Source organism: Astyanax mexicanus, chromosome 22 (genome assembly GCF_023375975.1).
Source record: "Astyanax mexicanus isolate ESR-SI-001 chromosome 22, AstMex3_surface, whole genome shotgun sequence".
Taxonomy (NCBI): domain Eukaryota; kingdom Metazoa; phylum Chordata; class Actinopteri; order Characiformes; family Acestrorhamphidae; genus Astyanax; species Astyanax mexicanus.
In genome coordinates this window covers 1,309,718-1,329,355 of record NC_064429.1, presented here as the reverse complement: position 1 = coordinate 1,329,355, position 19,638 = coordinate 1,309,718, and the positions used below count along the sequence as shown (strand labels likewise).

Here is a 19,638-nt window from a genome sequence, read left to right as displayed (position 1 = left end):
TATAATATATGAGTTTCACATTTTAAACTGAACCATTGGATTGCATTCCAATGTTCATTTTAAATGTTAAAACCATCACCCACATACTTTTTTGCATCCTTTATGCACCCCTTAACTTATTCTTTGTAATGTTCAAACGCTTGTGTTTCTCTTGACCTGTTGCTCACACTGTGCTGCTGTTATGTTGTTGCTGTTCTACTGTTCTAAAAATGATAAATTAGTCTTTTGAGGTAATTCTTTCCACAAGTCCTAAAGTGTCTATTTATATGATTCGAGATCTGGAAGGTTCATTCACATTGTTTTCAGATTAGGCGAGATAAAAAATGAACGCAGAGGGTAAGACGCCTCCTTCACTGTTATTATTTAGTAAATGAGTTTTGTTATCAGCCTTATAGCAGAAAAAGACTAAGACTAATGCGCACCACCTGCGCAATCTAGCCCTCAGGTTACTATACTATAGTGTTTGTTTAATATAACATTGTTTTAATAATTTATATATAATGAATAATTCATATATATATATATATATATATATATATATATATATATATATATATATATATATATATATATATATATATATAGATATATATATATAGATATAGTTAGAGGGCGCTGAGTATGCGGGGGGGGGGGGGGGGGCTGTTGAACAGTAGGCGGCAGCAGCGCTGAACAGAGCTCAGTCCGCCTCAGCGCTACAGGAAGAAGAGGATGCAGGCAGTGAGAGGTCTGTGTGTGGGGGGAATGCGCGCGTGTTCTCCGCTTAATCTTTAAATTATGGAGGTTCTGCAGGATGCTGAGGGGGAAGCTCTCAAATATAAACCCGGGGGCCGCTTAGACATGAGCCACGGGTTCCTGCATCACATCCGGAGGAATCAGATCGCGAGGTAAGAGTCGGAGCTGCCAGGCTAACAGTCCGCTAGCGCAGCGCAGCGAGCCGCCGCTACTGATCCTTACGGTGGCCGAGAAAGCCCAACGCAGTGCAACTTGAAAAGCGCTGCAAAAGCACAAAACACATCCATCAAAATTACAACACAGGCGCAGCAACTAGAAACACGCGCTGCAACTAGAAAAACGCGCTGCAAATAGAACCACAACACAACGGAAGTGAGTCACAACACAACGGAATTTTCCCGGGGGACCTTAAAAGATACTGTACCAGCTAAGCTGCGTCTTCAGTAACGTCTCGGACTTCACTATGTGTACAAAGGACAATAAGTGGCAAACAAGGCGTTTTGTGAAGCAGAACTTTTAATAATATGCACACAACCGTGGTAATCACAGGTAATAAACATAACTTACTTTTCAGAAGCTTGTTTGCCACTTACTGTCCTTTGTATACAGCTGGTACAGCATCTTTTAAGGTCTCCCGGGAAAATTCCGTTGTGTTGTGACTCACTTCCGTTGTGTTGTGGTTCTATTTGCAGCGCGTTTTTCTATTTGCTGCGCCTGTGTTGTAATTTTGATTGATGTGTTTTGTGCTTTTGCAGCGCTTTTCAATTTGCACTGCGCTGGGCTTTCTCGGCCACCGTAGGATCCTGTACTGAGAGCTTTAAACAGCTGCTGATACTAACACTGCCTCACCCCAACACTGCCTCACCCCAACACTGCCTCACCCTACACTGCCTCACCCTACACTGCCTCACCCAACACTGCCTCACCCTACACTGCCTCACCCTACACTGCCTCACCCTAACAATGACTCACCCTACACTGCCTCACCCTACACTGCCTCACCCTACACTGCCTCACCCTACACTGCCTCACCCCAACACTGCCTCACCCCAACACTGCCTCACCCCAACACTGCCTCACCCCAACACTGCCTCACCCAACACTGCCTCACCCAACACTGCCTCACCCTACACTGCCTCACCCTACACTGCCTCACCCAAACACTGCCTCACCCCAACACTGCCTCACCCTACACTGCCTCACCCCAACACTGCCTCACCCTACACTGCCTCACCCTACACTGCCTCACCCTACACTGCCTCACCCCAACACTGCCTCACCCTAACAATGACTCACCCAACGCTGCCTCACCCAACGCTGCCTCACCCAACGCTGCCTCACCCTACACTGCCTCACCCAACACTGCCTCACCCTAACAATGACTCACCCAACGCTGCCTCACCCAACGCTGCCTCACCCAACGCTGCCTCACCCTAACAATGCCTCACCCTAACAATGCCTCACCCTAACACTGCCTCACCCTAACACTGCCTCACCCTAACACTGCCTCACCCTAACACTGCCTCACCCTAACACTGCCTCACCCTAACAATGACTCACCCTACACTGCCTCACCCTACACTGCCTCACCCTACACTGCCTCACCCAACACTGCCTCACCCAACACTGCCTCACCCAACACTGCTTCACCCAACACTGCTTCACCCAACACTGCTTCACCCTTCACTGCTTCACCCTTCACTGCCTCACCCCAACACTGCCTCACACTAACAATGACTCACTAACACTGCCTCACCCTAACAATGACTCACCCAACAATTGCCTCACCCCAACAATTGCCTCACCCCAACAATTGCCTCACCCCAACAATTGCCTCACCCCAACAATTGCCTCACCCCAACAATTGCCTCACCCTACACTGCCTCACCCTACACTGCCTCACCCTACACTGCCTCACCCTACACTGCCTCACCCTAACACTGCCTCACCCTAACACTGCCTCACCCTAACACTGCCTCACCCTAAGACTGCCTCACCCTAAGACTGCCTCACTGTAACACTGACTCACTAACACTGACTCACTAACACTGACTCACTAACACTGCCTCACCTCAACACTGCCTCACTTACAGGTTGTAATGTTTGTGTGTTTTTAAAGGGATGATTATGATAAGGAGGTGAAACAGGCTAAAGAGCAACAGAAGCGCAGACACACCACCGCCCCGCGTCGCCCCCGGAGACCCGACCGAGAGGTCTACCACCCCCGCCTCCGGAGTAAGAGCTCAACCCCTAAGCGTTTACTGATGCATCATTTCTCTCTTTTTATTTTGGTTCAGATACATTGTTAGGAGCGTGTGCGGTTTGTCATGAAAATTCCGGTATCTGATAATTATTTATTATCAGATTTATTATTAAGTGTGTCTTATAAAACTGGAAACTGGATTTATCTGAAACAGAAAAAGAGGTTATTAAACAGAACTGTGAACACTGCTTCTTAATTAGAGTATTTACTTTTATTTGTTTTATTTGTTTATGTTTGCATATATTAAAAATATATATAATATTGATATATAATAGTATGCACTTAATATTCTGCACGTTCATTTTGCTGCAGATTTTTATTTTTGTTATACACTGCTCAAAAAAATAAAGGGAACACTCAAACACAATATAACTCCAAGTAAATCAAACTTCTGTGAAATTAAACTGTCCACTTAGGAAGCAACACTGATTGACAATCAATTTCACCTGCTGTTGTGCAAATGGAATAGACAACAGGTGGAAATTATTGGCAATTAGCAAGACATACTCAATAAAGGAGTGGTTCTGCAGGTGGGGACCACAGACCACTTCTCAGAACCTATGCTGTCTGGCTGATGTTTTGGTCAGTTTTGAATGTTGGTGGTGCTTTCACACTCGTGGTAGCATGAGACGGACTCTACAACCCACACAAGTGGCTCAGGTAGTGCAGCTCATCCAGGATGGCACATCAATGCGAGCTGTGGCAAGAAGGTTTGCTGTTTCTGTCAGCGTAGTGTCCAGAGGCTGGAGGCGCTACCAGGGGACAGGCCAGTACACCAGGAGACGTGGAGGAGGCCGTAGGAGGGCAACAACCCAGCAGCAGGACCGCTACCTCCGCCTTTGTGCAAGAAGGAACAGGAGGAGCACTGCCAGAGCCCTGCAAAATGACCTCCAGCAGGCCACAAATGTGCATGTGTCTGCACAAACGGTTAGAAACCGACTCCATGAGGATGGTATGAGGGCCCGACATCCACAGATGGGGGTTGTGCTCACAGCCCAACACAGGACGCTTGGCATTTGCCAGAGAACACCAGGATTGGCAAATTCGCCACTGGCGCCTTGTGCTCTTCACAGATGAAAGCAGGTTCACACTGAGCACATGACAGACGTGACAGAGTCTGGAGACGCCATGGAGAGCGGTCTGCTGCCTGCAACATCCTTCAGCATGACCGGTTTGGCAGTGGGTCAGTAATGGTGTGGGGTGGCATTTCTTTGGAGGGCCGCACAGCCCTCCATGTGCTCACCAGAGGTAGCCTGACTGCCATTAGGTACCGAGATGAGATCCTCAGACCCCCTGTGAGACCGTATGCTGGTGCGGTTGGCCCTGGGTTCCTCCTAATGCAGGACAATGCTAGACCTCATGTGGCTGGAGTGTGTCAGCAGTTCCTGCAAGATGAAGGCATTGAAGCTATGGACTGGCCCGCCCGTTCCCCAGACCTGAATCCGATTGAGCACATCTGGGACATCATGTCTCGCTCCATCCACCAACGTCACGTTGCACCACAGACTGTCCAGGAGATGGCGGATGCTTTAGTCCAGGTCTGGGAGGAGATCCCTCAGGAGACCATCCGCCACCTCATCAGGAGCATGCCCAGGCGTTGTAGGGAGGTCATACAGGCACGTGGAGGCCACACACAATACTGAGCCTCATTTTGACTTGTTTTAAGGACATTACATTAAAGTTGGATCAGCCTGTAGTGTGTTTTTTCACTTTAATTTTGTGTGTGGCTCCAAATCCAGGCCTCCATTGGTTAATAAATTTGATTTCCATTGATGATTTTTGTGTGATTTTGTTGTCAGCACATTCAACTTTGTACAGAACAAAGTATTCAATGAGAATATTTCATTCATTCAGATCTAGGATGTGTTATTTGAGTGTTCCCTTTATTTTTTTTGAGCAGTGTATTTAATTTTAATACACTAATGTTATTTTACACTAAAGATAGACAAAAAAGAATAGACACATTTTTAGATTATTAGATTTGTTTCTACTGAATGTATAAAACTTTAAAATATACACAAAATATAATGTTTAATTTATTCATTTATATTGCAGTATTGTAGTTGTATTGTACTTTTATTTTTTTAATGTATGTTTTTTTGTCCTATCTCCAAGAATGTAATTATACCATTGCACAGAAACGTTGTTTTAAAGAGGTTGTCTGTAATATTGTGTGTTTGTGAACGCTCTCTTTCAGATGGCTCTGAGCCGGGGGCTGGTGTAGAAGCAGAGGAATGGAATGAGAGCAGTTCCAGCACAGAGCAGGAGAGCACAGGCAGTGAGCTGTTCTGGCTTGACTATCAAGCTGATAGTGGCCATGTAACCTCATTTATAGTCTACAAGGTACGCAGAACCTCCAGATCTGTCAAACGTCTGTTGCATAAATCTCATCTCATCTCATCTCATTGTCAACCGCTTTATCCGTGAAGGGTCGCGGGGGGGGGCTGGAGCCTATCCCAGCAGGCATCGGGCGGAAGGCAGGATACACCCTGGACAGGCCGCCAATCCATCGCAGGGCAGACAGACACAGACAGACACACAGACACATTCACTCACACACTCACACCTAAGGGGCAATTTCAATCAAGTTCCAATTAGCCTGAACGTGCCGTCTTTGGCCTGTGGGAGGAAACCGGAGAACCCGGAGGAAACCCACGCAGACACGGGGAGAACGTGCAAACTCCACACAGAAAGACCAGGGTCGCCCCAGCCGGGAATCGAACCCAGGCCGTCTTGCTGTGAGGCGGAAGTGCTACCCACTGCGCCACCGTGCCGCCCTGTTGCATAAATCGTTTTTTTAAATAAAGTAAATAATATAAATTTCAGTTTTTAGGCAATGGCAGTACTGCACCAGGGTGGTGATGCACATCTTCTTCCTTCTTTCTAAAATGGTACTTTTGTGTATCTATCCATGTATCTTAATTCACTGTTCAGTGCTTTGAAATTCATTTCAAGTATTCCAACTGGGCGAGCTGATAGGTGGCTCTTCCGAAGAGCTTGGACCCAGAATTTTCTGTAGTTGGTTTGTGTCAGTGCTAGGCTTTGGTAATAATGTCAATTTAGACTAATTATTTATTATCTGCAAAGTTATATAATTTTGTATTTGATTGGTGCATAAATGTTGGCAAAATGGAAACTCCTTCTGTTTTAAGATGGAATGGCAACTGTAGCCAGGTTGGTAATACTAGGCCACAGATGTTGGACATCTACAGTAACAAAAGTACACCATCGCAGTTTATCACAAATCAAGTTATCCGGCTCACCAACTTTGCACTAAAGTGAAGGAAATAAGTATTTGATCTCCCACTGACTTTAACATGTTCATACAAAAAATAAATGAAACGTCTCATAATTTTATTCCAGCTTTATTTTAACAAGGACACATTAAATATTAAAAGAAAAACTAAGAAAATGATATGAAATGAGAAATAAAATTTAATTAGAATTTCATTGAAGGAAATAATTATTTGACCCCTTAGTAAAACATCATTTAATACTTGGTAGCAAAACCCTTGTTGGCAAACACAGCAGTCAGACATTTCTTCTAGTTTAATATGTTCATTGGCGAAGTTGAGGCGGGCTTGGACGTGAGCCTTCTTGTGTAGAGGAACCTTGCGTGCACTGCAGGATTTTAAACCATTACGTCTCAGTGTATTATCAATGTTTTTTTGGAGACTGTGGTCCCAGCTGCCTTGAGATCATTATCAGCTCCTCCCGTGTAGTTATTGGCTGATTTTTAACCTTTCTCATGATCAATGAGACTCCACAAGGTAATATCTTGCATGGAGCTCCAGGCCTCGGTCGACTGACGGAAATGTTGTACTTCTTTCACTTCCAAATAATTTCACCAACAGTTGTCACCTTCTCATCCAGCTTCTTACTTATGGCTTTGTAGTCCGTTCCAACCTTGTGTATGTCAACAATTTTGTCCCTGACATCTTTAGACAGCTCTTTTTTCTTGCCCTTCACTGAAATTAGGGTGTGTCAGTGGTTTGTGGGAGCCAGCGTTAGTCATGGTTTTTAGGTCAAAGTCTTCAACCTTCCAATATAGTTCAACATTTTTATGGTCTTTCAGTCATCCATTAGTACATTGCGTATCTAATGCCCGGATCAGACTACATGATTTTGACCCGATTTTGTTGGCGCCAACAAATTGCGTGCGTCGGATCTGAATTTCAGTGTCGCGAGCGTCAAATGTCCGTCTAGTGTGACACAGTCAAAGATCAGTAATTTGAAGTGAGCGACGCCGTCGGAGCGTCTGACGGAAAGACTAGCATGTTAGAATTTTTTGTATGTTAACGTCTAGTTTGACATGCTGCTCCGCGACCTGCTCCCTGACACTGACCAATAGGAAGACAGAGCGTTCTGAGGCGCACAGATGTAAACATGGTGAAAAGAAAGCGGGACGGTGCTCCTGCAGTTTACTGGACCAGAGAAACAGAAGAATAATCTAATAATCATCTAATAATCTACTTCATCCATGAAATATTCTGTTTACAGGCACCGCAACCTAAGTAGCTACATCTTTACCATACCTTAAGTTCTCTCTGGAGTAACAGTCCCACAAAACATGTGATGTCCATTTGGGTCACCCAGGAACTTTTTCCTCTTTTTTTATTTCTAAGCACCATCATGCAAAGGGCTTCTGTTTGAGTGTTGCCAGTCCCCCGAGAATGACACAAAACGAAGATAACTGCTTAATCTGACGTTCTGAACATCGTGAGGGACAAAAATGATGTGTAGTTTGAGCTTGGCATAACTCAACTTTCAGCTAGTACATTAAATTAAACATTTATATGAAGTGTATTTATTAATACACTTTACACATTTAAAGGTTCATTCTGTAGAAAAAGAGAGCAAGCGTGTGAAATAGCTGGAGCGGTCCAATTTCAAAACATCACACATGTAGTCTGCTCCGCCCACCCCTTCCCAGCCACGATGCTACCTCGGGTTGCCAAGTTAAGCCAGGTTGAATCTACACAATCCAGTGAACACCCCAGAGCTGGTAGGAGAGACAGATAATGGAAAGGGACTCTTCTAAAACTTGTATCTAGTGTTATATTGACTGTATGTTGCACGACAGACATATAAATAAACAACTAAATAGCTAGGAATGACCATAAGTAAAGTTTACTATAAATTGCTTTGGCCGTAACAAATCACTCAATATATAAACACATTGAGAGCTAAACTGAGTCACTATATAACTATCGGTTTCTGGAGTATATTTTGGAGTACTCATCACTGCCGAGGTATTAATCAGATGTGACACGGCTGCTCCTCCGTTGTTATTGAGCTCAGTTCACGTTAGGATGTGTAGCACGACTGTGTTATCCAGCGCATTCAGATCACTGTAGCTAGCCTTGCTAATCTAACGGTCTCTCTCTCTCTCAGAGACCCTCTGCCTTTTTATCCCAGGCAGCTGCACACATATCACTAATATGAATGTGAACATTCAATTTTTAAATGACTTTAAACACCAGTCCCTAGTAAGTCATTCTAGTGGTGGTGATAAAGTACCTGACTGAATTAGCTAACCAGTTAGCTTACCTGTTCAGGAGAAAAGTAGCAGCTCTGGGTCTTGTAGTCTTTTTAAGATCTAAGTCTCCACTGTTCAAACTCACTGCTAGTATTTACTCTTGTTATGTTCCTGCTTTGGTCACTGATCTGTTTTGAGACATGCTGAGGCTTTTTTTCTGTGTAGCAGCTGAGGTTTAACTGAAGCAGCCCTGCTAGTTAGCTCCTTTGCTGCAGCATCGATTGCTGTAGTTTAGTGTGAGTACTGGCAACCTCAGGGGTGGGGTAAGTGTTGGGGAACGAGCAGCAGGAGGAGACAGAGGACAAAACTGACACAAAACTCCAGGACGGAGTGAAAACTTAAAATAGGAACGTACTGCTGAAGCCCTGCTGACAAGAGCTGCCAGTACTTTCACTCAACATGTTTCCTTAAAATCTGATGATACATCCTGATTATTTTATCATTTACCACCGAAAATTAGTTACATATTGGTCCTTTAATAGAAACAAATAATTTACCAAAATGTAAATATTGGCTCTAACAGGTGCAGTGTTTTGCTGATTTGGATCCAGTCCTGTGAATTAGTTGTATATAGTTCCTATTTAAGCAGTTTTTTTTAGCACCATTTATTTTTCCAGCCTGTAGTTGCCCAATCCCAACATTTTAAGATGTGTTGCTGCCATCAAGTTCTAAATACGGTGAAGAAATGTTTTTTAAATTTTCAAAGTGCCTTTAGCCAGACAAAGAATTATTCACCACCATCAACCTTTTCATCCTTTTCCTGTTAATTAATTTGTATTGACCTGTTCTTTTTCAGGAGGATGAGCCAGAAAACGTGGTTGAAAGGGTGGAGGAAAAGAACGTGCTGGATGCTGCCATGAGGGCAGCACTGTTGGCACGAATCAGACAAGAAATGGATAAGCGCCGTGACAAACGCTGAGGTTTCGAAGGGGAAGCCATGGTGGATAGATGGAAATTAGGACTGTTGAAGTCTGAGAAGCATTCACACCACTGAGCCTGACTTCAGCTAACGGTGTGAGGCAGAGGAAACAAGGATGTTGTACAATGAAGATGGACACCTCCATCTGTAATGTAGAGATAATCCCATATCTTACATGAGATGAGTTGTAATCTGTTGCTAGTATGGTACAAGTGACGTGATGCAAACACTCTCAAAACAGTCAGTGACTGTCTGAATTATCATTAGCACTCAGGTCAGCGGTCACATCTCAACCAGCTGCCTGCAGAATGCGTCTGGAAGGAGAGCGTGTTCTTATGCAGAGACTGCTGATGTGAAAAGGTTTCATCGTTTTGTACAGTTTATTGGACAGCGGACATGCCAGCCTGGTAACGCTTTACTGTAGGGCACCAGACATTAGGAAACATGACCAGTACAGCTTTTCCTAACTAATATAAACTTACATAAACATTTATAAAGGTTCCTTCAAACAAGCTTCAAATGTCCAAATGTTCTGGAATTTATTCACCAATATTATAATATATAAACTAAATTTATGACAACAGGCACTGGTTGTACTGCTTTTATATTTGTTTATATAAGTTATTTGCTGTATAAAAGGCTTATGTGGGAGTCATTTAGCCTATATTATGGACCTCTACAGTAAAGTGTTACGAAGTCTTTATAATGTTTAGCTCTGGATCAGATGCAAAAAGAAACCATTTAAATGTCTTTTAAATCATAGTAACTATGGGTCAATAAACACACACTGATTTTTCACCTTAAAAGTAATATTACTGTGGAAAGTGGAATCTTCACAAGTTTCAACCAATCAGGTAATGTCAAAGTTTGTTTCTTTAGTTTTGAGCTAGTGATTGGTGATCAGCTATGTTTTGCTTTTTTTTTTTTTTTTTTTTTTTTTAGCTTAAATGCAGTAAAGATTAAAAATATGTTAAAAAAATATATATATATATTCCTTTAATGTGCTAATATCAGAATAACACAAATGGTTCAGGCTGATTGAAGACTGATTAATTGGTTGTCTTGTCCCGTAACTGACATACATCTCTTTCACTAAATATATCATTATATTTTGTTATTTTTATAAGACAGGTTACATCTCAGATCTTGTTAAAGGTCTATTTATTGTTAATGATGGTCTCGTATTTCTGGATGTTTAGTTTTGTTCTTGTCATGCCTTCTTTCAGTTGAAGAAAATTTTATTTTTGTAACCATGTTCTCTGTGATTAGGGATAAAGTAAAGTATGCCAAAAAAACTGCTTGTGATTGTATGTTACTGTTACTCTGAGATTAAAGATTACTCTAAGACTCTAGATTAAAAACATCAGTTGACATGTTTTAATGAATGGCCGCTTCATGCGACATGATGCAGCTTGGTGAGAGCATGTGTGGTAATGCTCTTTGTGAAGAAGAGAAAGTATCAGCCCACATCATTAACCTGATTAATCACTGTTGTTTGGTAGAACTGGTGTAATAGAGATATAGAGGGAAATTAAGGAAATGCATGCCACACATTAGTCTGATCAGGATAATAGCAGTAAAGAGTTTAATTGGTGTAGTCATTGATTCCGTGGAATAAAAGTTGTCAATTTATTACCCCTATTTAAGACAGGATGGGGGGAATAGTTGGTTGTAGGTCATTTCCTTCTGATAAAGAACTTACTTTGATTAAAAACTTATAAAAAAAATGATTAAAGAGAAGTGCAGCAAATTATAGTCTGCTCAGCTAAAATGATCTGAAATGCTATGAAATGGCACCCAAAACCATAAAGATGTGTAAGGAAGTGGGGAAGGATCGAAGAACGGCCAAATGATTACCAATGATAACAGCTTTAGAAATTTTAAATAAGATGAGGCAATAGTTAGTACTGAAACAATTAGAGGATAAATAAGTGAAGCCAAGTTACCCGCAAAAGCTTCCTGCACCATCCTGTTGTTAAAAAAAAAAGTAAATTCAGATTTTTCAAGGAACACTGGACCAAAGAGGAATGTAACAACATTTAGTAGACTATTGACGCCTGAATAGTTATTTTTGGGTGTAGGTGTTGCATACTGTATGTCAGACAATAATCAAGATATGGGGGTGTTTCTCATACCATGGTGCTGGACATACACTGCCTGGCCAAAAAAAGGTCACACACTATAATATTTGGAATAATCTGGTCTGTATTCAGTATATTCAGGTAGTCAGCTGACCTAATTTCTTCGGCACATACTGCTACTGAACCTAGACCTGCAAACCAAGTGCAGAAACCCCAGATCATAGCGCTGTCCCCACAGGCTTGTACAGTAAGATCTAGGCATGATGGGTGCATCATTTGAAAAAAAAATGGGAGGGTAGTTTGGGTGGGGCACTGGTTGATGTATGGGTTTAGGGCCAATCAGCTCTCAGGGGCAGTATTACTGATTGATTGTGATGATGTACACCAAAGTACACGGACACATCATCCACGTCTATAGCAGAAGTTGAACCTGTGTGGACCCTGCAGAGGCGAAAAAATTACCACAATAAAAGCCTTTTTTAGGTTAGGAAATGTTTCTACAAATTTTAAGCAGGACTGCTGTGTTTCATTACTTCAAAGGAACACAATTCAGCTAATAATGGAAACAAATATGGTTTAGGGTTTAGTGGCTCTTTAAGCATTATTTAAAGGAGATAATAACCAAACTAATAATCAAATATTAATAAAGTCTCCTGAGCCAGACATGCCCTTTCCAAATGGTAACAGACTAAACTAAACTAAACTGAGACATAGATTCAGTGACTGTAACAAGAACAGACTTTTTCATTTAAATTACTTGATTGTTTTCGGGATAGTTTGTTTTTTAAAGCAAACACAATACATTCTCATAAACTTGATTTAATTCTGTTTCAATGAATGTATCCGCGTTATTTATGTGGTTAAAAATAATAGCAATGTAGCAATAGGAACAGTATGAAGGTCATACACCAGGGGGCAGCATTTACTGGTCTTAATGAGTCAGACACTGTTGTATTTGGTTATGTGGTGCTTTGACCCATTTCTGGGTGTGTTATGCTTTTAGGGTTATGTAATTCATTTCCCTAGTGCAGCTCACCTGGCTGAAAGACCTGTGAATGAACCTGAGTCAGATCAGGTCTGATAGATTTAAGAAAACACAAGGTGAGAGTTGAGCCAACATTTCCATTTAGAAGAACTGGATAAATCATGTGTTTTTATTCCACACCCAACTGAGTATTTATACTGTGTTAAAAAGGTTTAGATATTCTACAGCAAATATATGTAAGCACTGTGATTTTAGTTTAGTTATATAGATAAATACTGTGTCCCAAGAATTTCGGAAAAATGAAAAATACAGCTGTGTGAGGCCACCAGTCTATTATTGTACATTAGTTTCAGGCTTCTGTAAAACAGACCGCAATTCTTAATCTGTGAATGAATTCCCAGCTCACCCTCAGTATCCCATCCCCTCCTCAAGTGATCTTCCCTGTGGGAGCAACCCAAAGATCAAATTCCCATATTCCCATGCACAGTGGCTCCACCCACATAGCATCTGAGCATGCTGATTGGATGGCTGAAACCCTTAATCTGAAATCTGGCAGTCACACAGCCTACCATGTGCACAGTGGTCCTCCAGGCTTTCTCTGAGGCAGTTCTTCTCCATGCCTTCATTAGCATACAGGTCAGAGGGGTAAGAACATTGTGAATCCAAAACACTGAATTGTCATCCTGTTACAGAAGCAGGTATCCGTTTAATAAACAACACACAGAGATTATCACAGGGGATTGCACATTAAAAATGAATATAAGGTATTTTATTGTTCATATTTTAAACCTTTAACATTATACTGTTATATAACTAACAATTCTACAGTACCTACACCTATAGAACTCATGCTCTCCTCAAGCATTCTGCTATGGGCCACACCTCCCCAAGTAAAAGCCACACTAACCGCTGGTGCTGAGCACGGCTTTTAGAGAAATAAATCAATCAAAGGTCAGGGTCAGATACGGTTCTGTCTGTGTTACAGTTAGATCAAGCAGCAGTGCCACACTGTACACTCTGCACCTCATGCAAATGTTCTTGATCAGAGAAAAACTTGATAAAATACTAGTGCAGTCAGCATTCCTGGATTAACACACGTGATTAATCTGGATCAATTAACACCTTACTTTTTAACGCAAATTAAACAACTGCCAAAACTTAACTTTTTACAGGGCCTGGTGATGTATTAGTGGTGTGTACTTTCGAGTAGATTACTATTAGATTACTTATACTGAAATATGGATTATCATGATCCTTCTCAGAATATTGAGAGATATGAAATACTTTTTATTTGCAATATTTTTATTTTTTTTATTATTACCACCACTAAAAAAACATCAAAAAATAATGTTTGTTTATAAAACAATATTGGAATAACAGTCTTGCTGGTATCACAACAAAATCTTTTTCAGATTTGTGTCATTTTTCATTTTCATATGAAGGCCGAGTTGCAGTTTTGGGTTTTTGCAATCAACCTGTGGCTTCTGTGATCCCTGTTCTTCTGCTATGCTAATTTACATCATGATATATTTTTATAATTCCAGTATTGACATAAGCACTGTCCAATGAAAAACTATTATCTCTGAAACAGCAACTTTACAGAAAAGATTAAACCTTCTAAACTTTCAATGGAAGTCAATGTAATCAATTAGTTTATTTCAGGTCATTTTGGATAAATTCTTTTGGTTTGTTCATTAAGACATTTTGACTCAGTGTAATGGGACATTTTTTTTTTTGTTGAAATTATGTAGTAATCTAAAAATCGACAACAATGGAGACACTTGTTTTTGATTGGACAGCAGCGATATGAACTGAATAAAGCCAGAGCCTGTGGTGTATGTGATCACGACCTGACGTTGTCAGAGTACAGTAGGCTACATGTTCTGCCCTTTCTACTGAGCCTAAATGCACTGAACTGAGGACAGTGCCAATGCTATGAACAGATGTTAAAAAATACTGTATTTTAAATAATAATGGAAATGTGTTATTGCATTATGTTACAGCATTATTAAAACATTTCTTGATAATTCTATTGAATTATCTAGCAATAGTTCTAACATTAATATCTGGTGAGTAATTAAATTTAATACATTAAAAGTACTTCTATGTACAAAGACCCTAAGGTACTATAATGTTTAAAAAATGATGGATAATAATAAGGGAATAAGATCCTAAGGCATGGCCACGACTTATTAAGGTGTGGGAATGACAACCTGATGCATAGGAACGAGATAATTAAGGCAAATTAGATCCAAATGTATGAGAACAAGATAATAAAGGCATGGCCATGACTAATTAAGGCGTGGGTACAAGTTAATTAAATCGTTGCCATTAAGGTGTGACCAAAAATTCCTTTTGTTTCACAGCTACAAAGCAAGCAACTCTCAGGGGCTGTGCAAAATATCACTGTCTGAGGAGGTAAACGGGTCTGCATACTGTCTGCATCAGAGCCAATCAGCTTGTAGTATGAGAATTAAGTGTCTTTTACTCAGAATTATGCCGTGGCTTACTACAAGAGACTCCAAAATATCACCATAATTAATTTTGAGATTAAAAATAAACCAATTCTCTCTTTATTTTCTTACTAAAGATTATCCTGGATTGGAGATTTGCTGTAATATTTCGTTTTTTTTTTTACTATGGGCATTAATTTACAATAAAAGCAAGTTTTATTATTCTCTGGCAACAACTTAAATATCTCATTTCTTGATAAGTCTTGGCCATGCATTAGGATCTCGTTCCCACACCTTAATAAGTTGTGGCCAAGCATTATGCCGTTACATATTTTTAACATGATGTCACCTTAGGGGCTCTGTATCTATGTAACATAAGGCTCATTTATATTTATTTATACATTTTTCTACTGTGTATCCATCCAGTCATTGCTCTCACGTTTCTTCCTCTCAACCTGGCAGATTTTGATGATGCCTATGTTAGCATGGAATTATCTTTTAAGTAGAAGTAGTATAGAGCTTTCAAATAGTCTTAAAGGAATATTTGATCCTGTCTTTTGAAACAGAGACAGAAAAGATGAGACAGAAGCAGGTAGCAATCTGAAATGTACATTAGTGTGATTTGTTGTGTCTCTGGTACGTTAGAAGGTCATGTGTCTGCAGATGTTCAGGATGGTTAGTCTAGTTGATTAGAATAATCTTTAAGAACAGCACACTGCATATTTTCTCTGAACTTATCATCTGCTTAAACACACCCAGACAGACTTACAGTTAATGCAAATTTACTTTATACAGTAGTGCTCAAAATAATAGCAGTGCCTCAAGAGCAGCGAGATAAATCACCGTTTTTGTTAAAATTTCAACCTCTACACCACAAGTAAGTTTTTGGAGGGTATAATAAGGACATAGAAAACTAACAAACCCAACAGGCCACCCATGCATACTGCAGATTCTGTGAAATTGAATGATTAACTGAAAGGGGTGTGTTCAAATAAACAGCAGTGGTGAGTTCAATTTGGGAGGCCGTCAATTAGGGAGGGCATTCTGGGAAAAAAGGGTGTTAACAGGTGATCCTTATTTAAGGAGCAAGGCAACTAACATGCTGGCTGTGCATTTGTACTGAAAAAACAAGAAAAATGGGTCGTTCAAGACACTGTTCTAAAGACGAGCGTTTTTTAATCAAGAAACTAATAAAAGAGGGGAAAACCTATAAAGAAGTACAGAAAGTGATTGGCTGTTCAGATAAAATGATCTCCAATGCTTTGAAATGGGAAGAAAAAACAGAAAAACGCAGAAGAAAAAGAAAAACAACTCCTCGAATGGATAGGAGAATAGCCAAACTGGTAAAGGCTCAGCCAATGATCAGCTCCAAGAGGATCAAGGAAGACCTGCAGTTGACTGTGAGTACTGGTACAATCAGAAGACGTCTTGGTGAAATCAACCTACCAGCAAGAAGCCCCCGCAAAGTCCCACTGTTAAATAAAAGACATGTGCAGAAGCGGTTGGAATTTGCTAAAGAACACATTGAGTGGCCTGAGAAGAAATGGCGTAACATTTTGTGGACTGATGAAAGCAAGGTTCTTCTTTTTGGGTCCAAGGGTCACAGACAGTACGTCAGACGTCCTGCAAACACAGAATACAAGTCACAGTACTCAGTGAAGACGGTTAAGCATGGTGGTGGAAGCATCATGATATGGGGATGTTTCTCCTACTACAGTGTTGGTCCTATTTATCGCATACCAGGGATCATGGATCAATTTGAGTACATCAGGATATTGGAAGAAGTCATGCTGCCATATGCTGAAGAGGAAATGCCTTTGAGGTGGACCTTTCAACAAGATAATGACCCAAAACATACCAGCAAGCGAGCAAAAGCATGGTTCCAGATGAACATGATTCAACTGATGGAGTGGCCAGCACAATCCCCGGACCTTAATCCCATAGAAAACTTGTGGGCTGACATAAAAAATGCAGTGCATGAGGCAAAACCAAGAAATGCAGGGGAATTGTGGAATATAGTACAATTGGCCTGGGCTGCAATACCTGTTGACCGTTGCCAGAAATTGGTTGACTCCATGCACCACAGATGTGAAGCAGTTATCAGAAACCGTGGTTTTGCAACAAAATATTAGTTTAGGAAACTCAGCCAAGTTGACTTATCAAGAATTTATTAGTTTGTGCAGTACATTTTTGAGTTTCCAAGAAAATATGTCAACGCTGCTATTTTTTTGAACATTACATTTCTGACTTTCTGTGAAATATCATTATTATTATTTGAGTTTTAATTACTTTTCCCAATTGTCCTGCTTTGGAATAGAATGTGCTATGTCCCCAATGCATTTATGTTCATTAAAGTACAATTTGTTAGAAGAATTTTGACATTTACTCATTTTTTAAAAGACACTGCTATTATTTTGAGCACAACTGTATAAAACTGGAGAGTAGGTCTGGAGTAAGAGGCGGCAATAATAAAGTTTAACATCTCTGTCCAATACAAAACATGTATCTCCAAAACAAGGCAAATAAAGTCATTTTGGAGACTTTTTATTGATTTATTCATGAAGAAATATTAATAATAAACTGTAAGAGATAGTTTGTTTGAATTATACAGTAAACTAAAAATCAACAAAACTGAAGCTGCTTGTTCTTCCTTGGAAAGAAATTTAGTACTTTAGAAAAAACATTGTTATTGTATGCTCTATGTTTTCAGAGATATACAGTCGTATTACTTTACCATTTAACTGTTTTTATCACACAGCTTTTAATCAGGCAGCTAATCTCAGGCTGCTGCTGTAAATGTGCTAGACTGTGGGAATCAGTCCTGTGAGGGACAGACTGAGCTGAATATTCCAGGTAAACTATATTACGAGAAAACTGTATTGACTGTATGACTTTACCACCAGTCTCTTAATTCCAGAAAATAACTTAAAACCATCCCACATAAACAGAAATGGTTTAAAAATATAAACTCAGTATATTAGTAGTAGTTGTTTAAGTAAAAAGCTGAGACTATAATTTAATTTCTTTGATTTTGCAGACAATGCTGCAGGATAAACCATTATTTACAAACAACATCAGCGTCAGGTTCATCTGTAACTCAAAAATCATACTTCAACTTTTACTTTTAATTGGTATTCTATTTATTCTGTGTTTTTGTGCACATTCAGTATGTGAGTTTGTTCTACTATAATAATTAATCAAATAGAGCTTCCAGTTCATTTTACCTTCTTTGGGTTCTACACATCCGTAGCCCTGTTCATGATGCAACATTCAGCAGTGTGTGAACAGCCCGGCTGGTGCTGATTGTCAAGGCCAGCAAATGCTGTGTTTCACAGTGGGATTACTAAAGGGTTTCAGAAACCACAACATTGTCTGGGTTGGACAGCAAACGCAAACGTCTTAAACCCCCTTTTATTTATGGAATATAGAGGGAATTTTCTATGTTAAGGGACTTACACTGGTCCACTATTAATGTATTATTTAGTTAGTTATTGAGATGTAAATGAAATCATTCTCAGTGTTATTTGGTATCTTAGTTACCTACATACACTTCTTCACAGAAGATTTAATGGAACCCAGGGGGTGTTTTAAATGTAATGCTATTGATGGTGAAATTAAGAAAAATATATATTTTGTCTTTGGAAACTATTTTGGCTTTACAATGCCCTACATCGTGAATGGGTTACAAAAATATATATTTCAAAATATTTTACCTCTGTTTCCTGCCACAACTACTGTGAATCTTCTGTTTTATTAGGTTTCTTTAAAACAGCACGTCAAATTAGATCATTTTGAGTTATTCAGCTGAAGAATAAACTCCGGGGATTAAAGGGTTAATTATGTGCTATGGAACTGTTACATAACCAACCGCGTGTTCCCACTTGCTACTGTACACATGACTGTATGATGCAAGTTAAAAATACATGTAACTGATAGGTGTGTGGTGGGAGTGTCCCTCTGTAACGCCCCTGAGGTTCAGAAATGAATGTCAGAGACTCAGTTCAGTAGATATTTGATCTCGTGGATTATTTTGGTGTCTGGGTGGTACAGTGACAGTGTGGAACTGTACTCCTAAATATGGCTCCTTGCAAAGTTCACATTTATGTGCTGTCAAAAATCAGATCACAGGCTTAAATCAATCCAGTCATACTATTAAAGATTATTTTCTTTAATATATGTTTTGTGAAATGTCCCTCTCTGTGTAGTTGATTTCTGGTAGTGTCTGTTTGAAATTGCTTGACATCACTACTGATTATGAGAGAAATATGTGATAATTTGGTCATGAAGTTCATATGATGATAAGTGGTGATTAAGTTTACTAAGCCTCACAGCTCCACTGCAGAAGTAAAGCACGTTTTGGTAATTTGTGATCGCCTCTACGATATTTTTTTCTTCTTTTGAGCTTCTTTACACCAGTATAATTAATCCAGTTACAAAAAGAATGCATTTTCCTTAATTAATATCTACAGAGCACCAGGGCCCTATTTAGAATTTTTAAAAGAATTTAGTGATTTTGTCACAGATTTAGCAGTAAGTAGTGATAAAGTGATTATAGTTGGAGACTTCAACATTCATTTCAAAAAATTGGATGATCCATTAAAAAAGGCATTCACATCGATTTTAGACTCAGTTGGTATTATTCAAAATATAACAGGACCTACTC

The 19,638-nt window shown here is 40.0% G+C and overlaps 1 protein-coding gene across 1 annotated transcript; it reads left to right on the top strand.

The window, feature by feature from the left end:
• Positions 1 to 683: 683 nt before the first annotated feature.
• On the top strand, positions 684 to 10,808 carry c22h2orf68 (chromosome 22 C2orf68 homolog). The gene is made up of 4 exons (XM_049470704.1): positions 684 to 887; positions 2,855 to 2,970; positions 5,196 to 5,341; positions 9,334 to 10,808. Exons 1-4 carry the CDS (start codon positions 778 to 780, stop codon positions 9,454 to 9,456), a joined length of 495 nt encoding a protein of 164 aa, XP_049326661.1. The 5' UTR covers positions 684 to 777; the 3' UTR covers positions 9,457 to 10,808.
• The last annotated feature ends 8,830 nt before the right edge of the window (positions 10,809 to 19,638 follow it).